This window comes from Anabrus simplex, chromosome 10 (genome assembly GCF_040414725.1).
Source record: "Anabrus simplex isolate iqAnaSimp1 chromosome 10, ASM4041472v1, whole genome shotgun sequence".
In the NCBI taxonomy this organism is placed as follows: Eukaryota; Metazoa; Arthropoda; class Insecta; order Orthoptera; family Tettigoniidae; genus Anabrus; species Anabrus simplex.
Genome location: NC_090274.1, coordinates 73,666,099 through 73,681,767, shown reverse-complemented (window position 1 = coordinate 73,681,767; position 15,669 = coordinate 73,666,099). Strand labels below are relative to the sequence as shown.

Sequence of the window (15,669 nt, the reverse complement as noted above, 5' to 3'; positions counted from 1 at the left end):
TGATATCGTACGCTCTGGTTAGAAGTCCTTCAATTTTCATGAGATTACACATAGGTAAGTCTCTATGGTTACAGATTTATATAATGATGCACTTTAAATTATACTTCCTACGCCCGGTAATTAGTACGCCCTACCTTGGACAGCATACCCACTTTTCAAAACCACCGCACGCCACTGATGTAAAGGCATCTATTAAATGGTATGAGATCACGAGATTACCTCTGTGGATCGAAATCTGTTTTCTGCTTTGATTTGTTCTTTTCTGTTCTTTTCTTTTGGTGAAATTTCCTTTTATGCTCCGGTAACGCTGACTCTTGTTGACGTTTTCATGGCAACTGTAGCCCATGGGAACTATTGTTCTGAATAATTAAAAAAACGATTGATGTGAATTGCCTTCGAATTTTGGCGACGTGCGTGTCATTAGGTTGGGAGCTGTTGGCTCTTTATTCTTCTCCCTAAGTGATCTATGATTTAATTGTGGGAGCTTTTCCTGGAGGATTGAGATACCTGGCTTTATGACGATATGATTTTACTTGTGCGCGCTCTGTTATGAGTTGAACTGCTTGCCCTGATAACTAATGATTGAACTCTAATTTGGGTGGGCGCGTTTTCAGCCTTTGAGCTATCTTGTCCTTCCATTTCTAAGCGTGGCATATTTTACAGTCATTTGGTTCCCTGTTTCATGTCTACTTATTTTGGTGTGGGCTTTCCATTTTGGATATGCCTTCTAGACACGTTAAATAATTTTCCAGTTGTACCCATTGTGATCCAGTTTAAGAGCAAGATCTCGCAGTCTCACCTGAGCATATTTTGACCTAGTGTACAAAATATTCCTGGAGAAAGAATTTGTTTTTTCTAATAATTATAATTTTCAAGTAAATCCTTGTAAGTACTTACTCGAGCCCTTCTGACAGGTGGTAAAAATCAGTCCGTGGACATTATTGGCAATCAAGTACCTTTTAATTTGATCTTCTTTCAAGTTTACCTTTAATTAATTATTTTACATCTGAGGACATCCCTCAACTCCAAGAATCCTTTGCTTTTTCAATCCTAATCTATTTAGTCAATTTAATGTTTCATTAATTTAGTTCAAAGTTTATTTTATTAATCAATTGAACAGTTAGGCAATTAATTTTATAGTTTTTTAAAGGTGCACCACCTAGTCATTATAGGTTTGTTTTTTTAATCATATGTAAATGTCTTTAATCACAGTAATTAAATAATCAAGGTTTTTTTAACTCAACAGCATTTTTCTTTCATGTTTTCCGATATTTACTACTGTGAAGCTCTTTAGGTTACAATCTAGTTGCCTCTGATTTATGGGCCATTACTGAACTTTGCGTGAGTATTTGCTGTTTCCTTTTTTTCATGCATTTTGCTCTCTCTTGTTCTTATTTACTCGTAAGAGTAATTGCTGGTACGTCTGGTACACGACGATTAAGTAAATTTAATGTATGGGGCTAAAGACTTGAGAAAACCTAGTGTTGTTTCGTCTGTTTTCTGTTGTCAATGACTGTGAATATATTAAACACAAATCTGTAACAGTGACAAATAATGTCTATTTCTAACAGGTCTATATAAATATCTGCAAGGATACCCAATCCTGGTGAACCAATAGGGAACCTGTTTAATTGACATATATGCTCATTGAAAATGAAAAAAATTTCTCTAGTACAAAAATTAAGGTTATTATGAATTCTTCAATTTCCAACATACCAGGAGTACTAAATTTATTCAAATAATCTTTAACTAAATCAATTATCTTTTTATAGGTATATTTGCAAATGAGTTTATTGTATCAAACGAGTGAATGGTATAATTAGGTTTTAATTCTAATTGTTTATTAATTTTACAGAAATCTATTGAATTTTTAACTTAAGTGTTGGCTAAAAATGTTGCTAAAATACAACTATAATTAATAATAAGTTTTTTAATTCAGGGGCCTATAGAATGAAATGCAATCACTGCCAGGCAAATTATATAGGTCCAACAGGTAAGAATTGTAATATCTGTTATTGAGAACTTGTAAATGCTAAAAGATGCAATAAATTCTCTACCATGAGTGAACACATGGAAGATTTCACTCACTCCTATACATCCACTGAAAATGACATGAACACAATGAAGATCTTACAGAAAGGCAAATTACTCAATATCAAAGAAGAAATCCATATTCATTTAGATCAAAGATTTAATGCAACCTCCAAACTCAATGAAATTTCAGAGAAACTCAATGTCTTATATGATGAAAACATAAATTATTACAATAAGTTCAAATTATTGCCATCACCACATTACATGCCTGTCTCACGTATGCATTCTATACCTCGCTCCCTTTCTTTACATTATCCCTCACCTCCGACAATCCGCTCTGCCAATAACATTGCTCACACTCACACAAGCACGAACGTATTACTGACAATGTCAATTTAGGCAGCGCACAGACATGACATGATGCAAACACCGACCTGCTGAAAGTGAGATTTATGTCTGTTTTTGCCTATATGGTTCTTCTATCCCTACGTCTTACTTCCCTCGTTTTAATATTTAACTAAGTATTTTATTTTGTTTCCTTCTAAATTTCATGCCTCGCAACATGACCTTGCAGAATTTCATTTTCAACTCAACTGTCTGACTGGCATTAAAATTAATTTCATCTACATTTGTAAACTCTAACATTCTAGAAGTTTTTATATAAGGCAGAACAACAATTTTAATGAATTTACTGTCAATATTTTCAGGAATAGAAGAAACTTTGAATTATATTATAATTGTCATTTATTACATAAACCTGTTCGAAGTCAGATTCATTCTGGCTTCATCACACTACATCAAGCGACTCTCATCTCATGAAGTTTTAGCACTCACCTACTTTATGTTAACAATATTAAAATCATAGTAATCTAGTTAGACGGGCAATTTTTTTTTTTTTTTTCTCTCTATCAATCATACTGCCCAAAATGTCGGCCATTTTACACAGCCATGGAGACTACGATGCAGATGGGAACTCTACCCTATATTTTATGCGTTGCCTAGCCCACAGAATTTAAATTATTTATTTACACCTTCTGCCCTTACTTAGCCATCTTCAGGCCGGGGTCGACGTTGCTTCACGTCCGTAGGTATTAACCACAAAGTGCCCTACACATGACCCTCGAGTGGTTCTAAGGAAGCAATAATTGTGGCTGCTGGACCTATCTTTTTAAAGATCTCCCAGCAATGACAAGAGTATTTCATGGAAATAGCTCTTCTCAGAGCTACCAGACAAGAAACATTGGACCTTTCATCCGTGTCTTCCAGCTTAATATAGAAAGCATCAGCAGAGCAAAATGTGACTACCTATCCAAAGTTCTCCTGGATAATAATATATAGATGTTCTGGCTATACAGGAAACCCACAGAGCCAATGAAGAAGAGTTTCCGAAAAGGGGCCGCATTAATGGTTACACAGCTCTTGGTGCAACATATCAAAGTGCACATGCTATAGCTACTTATGTTCATAATAATATCCAAGATGCCTCACTGCTCTTTCAGAACGAAAACGAAGACATCCATTGTGTTGCTGTCCGAGTGGCACATGTTACTATTTTTAACATTTATAAACCCCCAAACGCACAGTGGCCAAGTACCATTCTACCTACTGCTCAACACCCTGCAGTTTATATAGGCAACTTCAACAGCCATCACGAACTATGGAAGTACTCGAATAACAGTGAATGTGGAACTAAACTCGTAGAATGGACAGAAATGAACAATCTCCATCTGATTTTTGACCCAAAAGATCTTGGTACTTTCCAATCAGCTGCATGGAATAGGGATTCCAATCCTGACCTGTATTTTGTTAGCTGCAATGAGGTAGGTCAGCCCTTACATAACAGTCGTAAAGTGTTAAGGCATTTTACCTACAGTCAACATCACATTATAGTGGATATTGGCATCAAAATTCCTGTTGTACGGTCAATACCACATGCTCAGTGGAACTTCAGAAAAGCAAATTGGTCAACATTCACCACTGAACACAAGCGTTTCGTAGGTGCAGTTATGATGGCGGCTAAGAAGAGTATGCCTAGAGGCCATAGAAAAGAATACATCCCTGGTTGGAATGTTGAGGCTGATGCACTCTGTAACGAATATCTGCAGAGTGGTGATGAAGACATAGCATGGATACTACCCGGAGAGAACGGTAGATTGAAACAGTGGAGAATATCGACCTAACTCATTCCAGTAGAAGAGCTTGGGGACTCCTCAGAAAACTTGGAGGAAGCACACCTTTGGTGAAGCAACTGCCTGGAGTTACTCCGGATAATGTAGCATCTCACATCGTCACAACTTCCCAAACTCCATCAGATAAGACACATACTAAATACATACGGTACCAGCTCCAAACTCTGAAATCAGAAGCACCACCCACATCAAGATATTCACAACCGTTTACAGTGCAAGACATCAATGCTGCTCTCAAAGATGTTAAACCAAATAAATCTCCAGGTTTTGATGGCATTCATCAAGAATTTTTTATTCATTTAGGGAAGAATGCCAGAAGTTGGCTGGCAAGGTTTTATACTGACCTTCTACAGAATGGACAACTCCCAGCAGAATTCAAACGAATGAAAGTGATTTCCATCTTGAAACCAAGTAAGCCTGCCAAGACCCAAGCAGTTATAGACCAATTGCCCTTCTTAGTTGCTGTTATAAGCTTTTTGAAAGGCTAATCTACAACAGAATCAGCGCAATTATTTTTCAGCATATTCCAGTTGATCAAGCCGGGTTCAGAACAAATCGCAGCTGCTGCGATCAAGTGCTTTCACTAACATCCCACATTGAAGCAGGTTTCCAGAAACAACTCAAGACCTCACCTGAATTCATTGATCTTACAGCAGCATTTGACACAGTCTGGAGGGAAGGATTAATTTACAAGCTTCTCCAAATTGTACCCTGTAGGACCATCGTGCAGGTTATAATTAATATGCTCAGTGACAGAAGATTTTGAGTGTGTATGGGAAACAGTATGAGAAGAGAAAGGAAGCTCAAAAATGGATTACCTCAAGGATCGGTACTGTTTCCCCTACTGTTCAATTTGTATATCTCTGATCTCCCACAAACATCATCACGAAAATTCTGTTATGCTGATGATATAACACTAGCCCACTCAACATCATGACCTGAGTGTGACAGAAGTGGTGCTACAAAGAGACCTGATTTCTCTTGAAATGTATTTCAAGAAATGGTGACTGAATCCTAACCCTAACAAAACAGAAGTGTCATGTTTTCACCTGAATAATCGCCAAGCTGGCATTAGGCTTCACACGTGTTTTTGTCATCGTGAACTTAAGCACAGCTGGCATCCAAAATATTTGGGCATTACACTTGATCTCACACAATCTTACAAACAACATCTTATGAATCTGTCCAGAAAGCTCATAACACATAATATCCTTCAGAATTTGTGTGGCTCAAGTTGGGGTTCATCAGCAAAGACTTAGATCTTCTGCTTTGGGACTGGTTTTCTCGTGTGCTGAGTACTGTGCACCAGTTTGGCTGAATAGCCCACATACAAGACTCATTGATACTCAACTGAATGCTAGCATGCGGTTAATATCTGGTACTATCCAGACCACATCCCTTTATTGGCTCCCAGTTCTGTCAGGAGTAATACCGCCTGATTTAAGAAGATCAAATGCTCTGGATGATATTCCTGTTCTCGAGATAACAAGGCTCAAGTCACGTCATCCATCTTTGCATGATGCTGTCACATTGACTGATGGGAATTTTCACCCTTTAGACGAATGGAGAAGTCGCTGGAAAGCTGCCACAGACAGTTCCTTGCACAACATCCTTTCTGGTGAACATCATCTACCGCGTAAGATTTGGACCAGTATGAATCGGGTGGGAACAAATCATGGACGATGCAGGGATGCCCTTTATAAGTGGAAATTTATTTCATCACCAGAGTGTGACTGTGGTATATATCAGTAGACAATCCCCCATATTGTAAGTGAATGTACACAACGTTCCTACACAGGTAGCCCGAGTGACTTTTTGGAACCAACAGAGGAAGCCATGCAGTGGATCACCTAACTGGACATTCTGCTATAAAACATGTTTCTTGTCTGTGTATATTTGTAAATATTATATACTTGTATATATGTATCTAACTTGTTGCCATACACCAATAATAATAATCATGAGTAATGTAAATTTTACTCATGTTTTGCAATTTTCAATTCATTAATTTTAAGTAAAAGTTATTTCTAGACAAATGAAGATGGTCTAATGAGGCAAAAGCATGTAGTTGTTTTAGTATTCTGAATTGTGAATGAACTTATGTATTGACTAGGTGAACAATTATATGAGTTTTTCAAATAATATAACCAAAGTATTGGCAAAATGGAAGGGCATAAAAATGGAAGACTCCCTAAGTATTGCAAACATAATAAAAATTGAGTCAGAAGAGTATAGGAGTACACCAAAGGAGACTGGATAGGAAACATGAAAGAGAGGAGCCTAACACAAGTGGAAGTAATGCCAGACTCAGCCAGTGGGACCACACTCCAAAGCTGAGAGCCTCTGGGGCCTTTATGACAGGTAGGGGATTCTATCGCCCTCACAGTCTCACATGTAGAACACCTCTAGTCCACATTGTAGTTGTCTGTTACGGCAAACACCCAGCTCGCGAGGGGGACCCAGGTAGGAAGTGTACCATTTCAAGTATTACCTAAAAAGCACATTTAAACCCTGTATAAACTTTGAGGAAATGAAATTGGATATCAGTTCATACAGATTCTACTGTAATTAATGTAGTTATGTTAATGAAGAATCCTAACTGTATGTTGCACACTTATCCATTTCCCATGTAAGTTAACACTTTAATGTGCAAGGATCAGTTATTGAAAAAGCACATACCTCCTCGAGACTCAAATCAGCAATCACAGCATGTGGATCTTCTTTAATCTTAACTCGATTGTCAAAGGTATGGACAGTATTTTCCTCCTATACGGAAAAAATGAAAAGTTATCAGGGGGTAGTGATGTCTTACAACACGAAAAAATACATCTCTATGGTCATGTAACACACCCTGGGAGGGATACTGAAACAATAGATCATATATAGTTCACTAATGGTTTGTGCAACCAAAATATTGCAGTAACAATAAAAGATAACAAAATATGGAACTGAATGGAATATCAGAATGGTAGACAAATATAATCATGTCACAACAGGAATACCTGTTTTAATATACCGGTACATCCCAAATTTAAACTTTAATAAATTATCATACTACAACTACCAGAAACTCAGAGAAATTGCTTGTCTTCAAATGTCTGAGGACCATCTTCACCACAAAAGCATTAATGTTTATTTCATATATGCATGTACAAATTATATATAGCAAAGTTAACACAATAAGTAAGCCACAGTTCGTAGTAACTTCACGATTCATTCTCCACAATTCCCAACACCTTAATGTTCAAAACTGACATGTCTACCATTATAGCCCTAGTGGTGATGGTAACAGTTGCCACATGGAACCTAGCCACACATCAAAGTAACTAGCAAGAAAAATAAGAATTCTATACAAGCCTTTTTTTTTTTTTCTTTCAAAATGAGGGGTCGCTGTTTAAATCTGTTCACCTATTTTCACACAATTTCAATCACTTACAAATGGCTTATGTAACATTTTTCTAATTTGAAACTGCACAACGTCCTTACGATTTGAATGAGGTGGAATCCAGGACCCGTTGCTTGCCCCACTGAGTGAACATTAACCCATAACGAGGTAACTATATCCCATTATTCTTCACAATGTATATCTGCATGAGGCTAGGATCATGGAGCAGAGTTTGTGACAAAATTATGGTTGAGATTCTTGACCACCCACTCTATGGAAATGATATGTCACCTTGAGATGTTAATTTGCTGGAGCCTCTCAAAATATTTCTGAATAACAAATGTTTCCACACTGATGAACTAAAAACAGTAGCCCTCAAACAGCAATGCCCTCCTTCCCTTTAGACGGCATTCACCACTTGGTAAGGCTGCAAGATGCATGTCAGAATTTGCAGTATAACTTCTTCTTACAGGATGATACAGCATTTTTATTCCTTAAAATATTCTTATTTCTGTTTGCTTTGTAACTTCGTTGTATTAGCCAGTATTAATACATAGGTTTCAGTTCACCACATCTCATAACAACTTAATATATAACAAAAAAATTGCACTAGTTCCTCAACAGTAATTCATGATTGTTCTACTAATTCTGGCTAAACATGATTTACTCACAATAAAATCCATTTCTGTAACATGTTTCTAACTGCAAATTACAGGTGTTGTCTTGTGACAACTTATTTAACATCAACCAGCTATTTAGAAGTCTAAGGTCTGCGTTCATGTCAAAGATTCAATGATCAACAGTATCATAGACATAAAAAAATGTATCACTATATTTTTTACTTTTCTTTGTTTATATGGCTTCTTTCTCATCCCACATCAACACAGAAATATTTGAAAATTGTCTCCTCTGAATGTATGTCCTGACGAAGGGGGGTACCAGACTTGTACAGAATCCAGAAAGAATTGGACGTAACAGAACTAGGGAAACATGACAGCCTATTGTTATGAGGATCTCAAGTTTGTTCCTGTCTCATCTTCCAGTTCCTCCCTTTTGCCACACTGACCTACCACTTTGTTTTTCTCAATGTGTGTTCCTACCCCAGCTCCTACCTTCCTCTACTTCAATGATCACAACATTGCTCAGTATTTTTAAAATTACAAGCAGAATAGTGAACATGTTACACTACACTGTACCATTTTTGCTTAATCTCTTCTCCAACACCAAGATATTAGATTCGAAAGTTTCTGTACCACCTACCATTCTGAACAAGTCATTGGAATAAGCCAAAACGCTCCCTACATTTTCACTCAACCCGATTCCCCCATCATTTTATACCTTTCACTTAATGACTCAAGACTGTTATTTTTTTTACAATTTGCTTTACAACACAATAGGCCTTTATAACGACGTTAGGATAGGAAAAGGCTAAGATAGTGAAAGATGTGATGATGGCATTTATAAGAAACAGCCCTGCATTTGTCTAGAGTGAAATTTGGACGATGACAATGATGATGCTTGTTGTTTAAAGGGGCCTTAATTCTAGGCCATCGGCCCACGTGAACATTGAAAAGCATGAAAACCTTTCTTCAGAGCTGGCGAGAGTGGGATTCAAACCCACCTTATCCCGAATGAAAGCGGACAGCTAAGTGACACAAACCGCATAGGCACTCACTAGGTTCATGCCTGTTACACATATCAGATAAAGATTACAGACTCTACTAACCTCTGTAACAGCTTTGAACCAGTACTACATCCTGTTATCAATTCTCATAGTGGTTTGATTGTGAACATCAATACGAATGGTTGCCCTCAGTACCATACCCTTCATCCTGCAATTCCCTAGCATGGTTGCACATATTTCTAGGCACTCTGTCATTTGCCTACTATAGAGGCTAACTGGCTTTCCAAATCTTAGCAATATTCTTCATACTCCTTATTACACTGCAAATTATCACATTGCCTAGTTTACAAATGAATGAAATACAGTACTCACAATCCTCCCTACTCCCTGGCAATATACAATCATGCTATTCCTGTAACACTATACAATAAATTCATTTCTACATTCTCAATATAGCCTATTTGGCATTTTAGATCTAATTACAGCTATTCCAGCTGCTTTAAGAGACTGTACATTATTTACCATCCTCTTCAATTCTTCAAGTTCAATTTCAGTGTCATCAATGTTCTGCTCCAAACAGGCAGCAAGAAGAAAAATGACCTGACTTAAGTTTTCAAAGTACACATCTGTAGTGATTCTAGGAACCTTTCACCCTATGAACACCAACCAACATCCTCTTAACAACTAAATGAATACTTACAGTATAAAGTTCCTATTACCAGAGATTACTGAAGTTTTGCTAGTAACTGTCAAATATATTATGTACTCCTAATACAGTATAACAAAAGAAACATAATTATTGACCAGTAAGTAAAAAGTAATGATGAACTTTTGATACATGTTTGAAATTAAGAAGTTTAAAAAGAAAGTACATTTATAACTTAAAAATTATTCTCATGTGTAACAGATACACAAAATTATTCTCATGTGTAACAGATACACAACACTGTACGTACGTCTACCCCTTAAGTTTTGTTTCATGGTGCGGAGTTGGAGATGAGGTAAGAAGAAATTACATGGCATGCTTTTATGGCTGGTGTCTCTTCCAGACACCAACCCCATTTGAGGAACTAATGAATATGAAAATGAATGGTTGTGAATGACTGAATGGGTATGGAGGTGGAAGAAATCAACTGTGGCCTATAAATTAAAATTGTCCCACCATCTGACTGGAAGAAAAAATGGGAAACTAACAGGAAACTCCAATCTCAGGAGACCCGCAGTTGGGATTGGAACCCTCCTGTCTCCTGCATTCAGAGTTCGGATCCAGAGCCATAGTGTATTAACATGCACGCCCATTCCACTCAGTATAGATACATAGCATTACATTTAACAAATATAACTATTTTTTTATTCAGTTGCCTCAATTACCAGCTGTTTTATAAAAGTGACAGTAGCAAATATCACTGTCCTTTATCTACTAGTAGCAGAATGAAAATACATACCGTATTTACTCGCGTATTAGACCCTCCCGGCTTTTCGAGACAAAGAAAATGCAAAAATATATCTTGCCTATAAGACCCCCCAACATAATTTGTCAGAGAACGATGACGATTCCGCGATTACAAGCCTTATTGCAGCTCTGATGACATCACACAAATTTGTGAATAGTTTTGTCCGTACGACATACGCAATGAAAACGCGTCGAATCCATGCAGTACATCTGTGTTTCGTAGTTAAGAAATGTCCACCTCTGTAGCGTAGGTATACTGCAGCTCTGATGATGTCACACAAATAGATGAATAGGCCTAGCTTCATGTCCAACCTGCGCATTGAAAGCATGCATCAGTCATGCTATATGTCTGTGTTATGTAGTTAATAATGTCTGCCAGCACAATGGTTAGCACAATTAGTTGCTGTTTTTAGGGGTCTGACTTCGATTCCCAGTACTGTACTGCCAGAGATTTACGAATGGCAGGAAGGTTGATATGCGGTAAAAGCGGTACATGTAACTCCCCTCCACTGGGGCTGTGTCTAAAAAGAGCTGTACCACCTCGGGATGAGGGAACGAGTTTACCTTAGTTGAGAAATATTCGCGGTTTTAGCTAATTATACAGCAGGCGAGATCATTAACAAAGTGGTCGTTTAATATCTCGTAACTCGGGCCAATATAGGTATATATTTGGAGACAAGTAGGTTTAAAATGTGATAAAAACTACCCAATTAAAATGACTGTTTTAGTCACCAACGTACCTAAAAAATAATAGTAATAATTTTATGTCCCCACGTATTTTAAATGATTTTCACAGATGCTAAACAAAACATACTAGGGTATGCGTTAATTTCAAAAAAAGTACTAAATTAAACATTATGATGATAAAACGCATTACCACTACACCTGTAGTTATCCATAAATGCGGTATATTTTCCTGTTATTTATTTTTCCCATTGAACTTTTGGCACTATCAGGGTGATAATATACCTAACCTAAACAATGTAGTCTGTCTTATCTCATGGACAGATGTTTACCAAAATCCTGTTGTGATAAATGTAGAGAACAAGCATGAAATGTACTTAAAAATAAGGGTCTGTGTTTCAGCAGCCGCAGTTATCAAAAGAATGTTTCCAGTTACTATATTTTACATTCGGAAGTACAACTCATCAACATATGCTAGTTATCAGCTGGTGGTTTGGCATGCCTTCTACACACGGCTTTATTCGAAAGGAGTGCCTTCTGCTACATATACACCAACTGGGAATAGATTTACACTGATTAGATTCTATAGTCGGGAACGAAATTATTTTTAAGCGGTTCAAAAAGACGGGACCTCGTATGCTCTTGATTGCACGTGACTGATGAGAGATAGCAGTGAAGATGTCACTTGAAATGCCGACACGCCGGTAGCAAAGCAGGAAAGTTGGCAATAATTCAAATTAAAGCAGTGATCAGGTTTATTGTGTGGTAGGCCTACTGCTGAACTGACAGAGACAAATGACTGGCCATTACGTTCCTTTTACGGCCGTATGCCCTTCCTGACGTCAACCTCACCAGAGGAATTAATGAGATGTAACGAATGACATGATATGAGTAACTAAAACAGACTTTTATATGCACCGTAGGCCTAAAAGTCGTGTTCACCATTTATTGTCTATTTACATTTAGAAATATTGCCTTCCGACGAAAATAGCCAGTATAACTTATATACATTCTAAGTTTGTTAAATAATAGTATAGAATGTTTACACGTACAATTTATAGCTCTTTATAACCTAGAAGTCATGTGTTCGCTGCACAAAATTTTGAGGTTATTGCATATTGGACCCCCCTTTTAATTTTTGGCTGTAAAAGTGGGAAAAAAAGGGGTCTAATAGGCGAGTAAATACGGTAATTCCTCCACATTTTAATCACCCCCACTCATCTTCCACTATATTTCAATCTGGACAGAACTAAAAAACACTACATTGAACCAACATATGCAGAATTACAAACTGTAACACATGCTGGCTCCATGGTGTAGAGGTAGCGTGCCTGCCTCTTACCCGAAGGTCCCATGTTTGATTCCCAGCTAGGTCAAGGATTTTTACCAGGATCTGAGAGCTGGTTTGAGGTTCACCCAGCCTACGTGATTACAATTGAGGAGCTATCTGATGGTGAGATAGCAGCCTCAGTCTAGAAAGCCAAGAATAATGACCAAGAGGATTTGACGTGCTGACCACATGACACTTCATAATCTGCAGGCCTTCGGGCTGAGCAGCGGTAGCTTCGTAGGACATGACCTCTTGGGGCTATTGTGCCAACAGGAAGGGGCAAAGTCAACTTATAAAGAACATTTTCTGTTGTAAGGCACGAAATAACATTTAACATTCGCAGCTGACACTGTACATTCACAGTGACAAATTACTTCATAGTCAAGAACTTCCAATTTTTTTGCTTCAATGAAGGATGAGAAGTTGAAAGAAACTCATCAGGGACATGAGGTAGCTGGAACAGATGAGGTGGGAGCCCATCGAACTGAAGAGGGCATTTTATTAAAAAAAATGTAGTAAAATAGAAAAGTTATTTCCTTCTTTAGAGGAATGTACTTTTATGATAATCCACTTACAAAATTGGAGGTTTCTTCTGAATCTGCTGGCCATGCTGGCTCACATTTGACAAACACAGGTTCCTCCATTCTTTTCAACCTGTAAAATACAAGCCATATAGATATTAAAACAAGCCCACCATATGAATTATGAATCACCTTAGACTATTGTATTAAATATTAATAATTCAAATAATATTTCTACAGATATGCCCTTAAACAAATCCATAGGTGGTCCATTATTGTGTTAAGGAGAAATAACACCTTATTGTGATTCTAATCAGAAGAGGAAAAGGGGGAGTTACTACTCTTCAAAGAATGAAGCCATTTACAAAAGAAATGGAACGACAACAAAAGATGATGATGGATGTACACCTAAATATCTTTTATCAAGTTTGTGCACTGCATGCACAACACACTCCAGCTGCTTAGAGTTATGAGAGCTAGACAAAACTAGGCTCTATTTATTATGAGATGTGTAACTACACTGTCTTCATTTATTTATTTCTCATTAACCTAAGACATACAGGTGAAGTTACCAGACTAGATTTGTAATGTTTCTGTCTTGCATTTGCCACTACATACTCACTGGTCAGCCCCATGTATGTCTCAGCTGAGACAGTTACATTTAATCCCTAGTTTTCCCTTCTGATATCAACCTGAAGTACTGACATGCACTCATATTACCAATATCAAAATATTTGCTGCCTTCTGTCACACTGAATTTTCTGGCTGGTGAGAAAAATTACATGACAATGGCTAGTGGTAAATCTTATTGAAGCCTTGGGTAATGTTCCACATTGTATTTGTGCCTCTAAATATTGTTGTAGTAGATTTATACATAATCTTAAGTTTGTAAATGTGTAAATACCCTTATTAACACTGATAATTTTGGGGATTTCTTGGGATGTCTTACCACCTGATAGAGAGAAATATTTGTAGAATTAAGACAAGTTTTTCACTGGTTGCTTGTAAAGAGAAGAAAACATGAAAACCAGGTTATTGCCTCACAGCTGGGTGTCACACCAAGGAGAAAATTGTAAGGAGCCAAAGGGGTAAACAAGGTTTGAACCCACAACTGGTCCACAAGTACAATATATTTCTGGGAGGTATAATAATAAAGATATGTGCATTTACCACCACCTGTTCCATACCAACCAGAATGTACTGGAAGCATGTCTTACTTTTTAAATCTTCTTGATGCATACAACCTGAAACACAATTGTAAGTCTTTACTAATATGAGATTACATGGTCAGTATAAGAGGATTGGTAAATAAATCCATTACTAGTCCAGGATCTGCTGGCACGGGCCTACATGTGCTTAGTGACTGTGGGTTGTGAGACATCACTGGAAGGTTTGGATTTACACTAATGTCGGATAACTTGAAGGGACATATGGCAACGGCTATGTCAAAAAACTGATGATCTGGTACAGTTGGCTGTTCTGTCATAACACAACGTGATCAAGGTAAATTGGGTTAAAACTTCACTAACTTGTTCATAAAAAGGAGGTTAAGAATCCAATGTAACGTGGCTCAGACAATGCGACAAAAACATGACGGAATATGAGGTACGTCCTGCCACTGACAAAACCAATGGACTGGATTTATTAGGTTGAGCTAGCGACAAAACCATTGGCCTGGGTTGGTTATGTTTGGGTAGTGACAAATCCATTGGTCTGGAGACCTGTACTCAAGAAATATATGCATAACACCACCATGGCACAGCACAAACACACTCAAGAACTGTCGACAGATGGCGCTGAATTAGTAACTTCACACCCATACACCACAGCATAGCCGCAAAGCAGCCAACAGCTCTCTAGAATTCTTTGGGGGTGAATTTGGTAGTGACAAGATCATTGTAATCAACCAAAAACCACTGATATTGAGACATTAGGTTGTGATCCACTGAAAACCATTGATAGTCACAGGGTTTGCTTCGGTTATGAGCAATAGTATTCCAAATTGGCAGACTGTTGTCGAAGCACACTTTTTATGGCGAAGACTGAATGCAATAAACATTAAAATTAAACAAATTATTGGTCTATCAAGGTTCTGTCAGGTAGATTCATTAAAAATGATGAACCAACTACATACATATATATATTACAGCAACCAATCAGACAGAATATGAAATTATAATTAGCACAATTCTTTAAAGAAATGAAATATATCAATACTTCTGGATGCAGAGAACTTTGCTTTTCACTGTATAGTATTTCACCCTCTGTTCACAGGAGTATGTAAACAAGATGAGGACACTATTGCAAAATATAGCAAGTTGCTCAAAATTTCTGTTTACGTTTAGTTTTTGTGGATTGTTTACAGAACGAGTACAGAACTTTACAGAAGACTGAAATCTTTTTTGACTGGCACAGTATCTTGTCAGACATGAACCAAGTATTGCAGATG

General features: G+C 37.4%; 1 protein-coding gene across 4 annotated transcripts in view; it reads right to left on the bottom strand.

The window, feature by feature from the left end:
- The window catches only part of LOC136882431 (zinc finger protein), a 358,684-nt gene that overhangs the window by 326,239 nt on the left and 16,776 nt on the right, over positions 1 to 15,669 (bottom strand). For all 4 annotated transcript variants that reach the window (XM_068229552.1, XM_067155076.2, XM_067155075.2 and 1 more), the window contains 2 exons: positions 13,275 to 13,353; positions 6,903 to 6,989 (listed from right to left, as the gene is read on the bottom strand). In XM_068229552.1, the coding sequence (XP_068085653.1) occupies positions 6,903 to 6,989; positions 13,275 to 13,343 (156 nt within the window). In that variant the 5' untranslated portion in view covers positions 13,344 to 13,353. The remainder of the gene's footprint in view (positions 1 to 6,902; positions 6,990 to 13,274; positions 13,354 to 15,669) is intronic.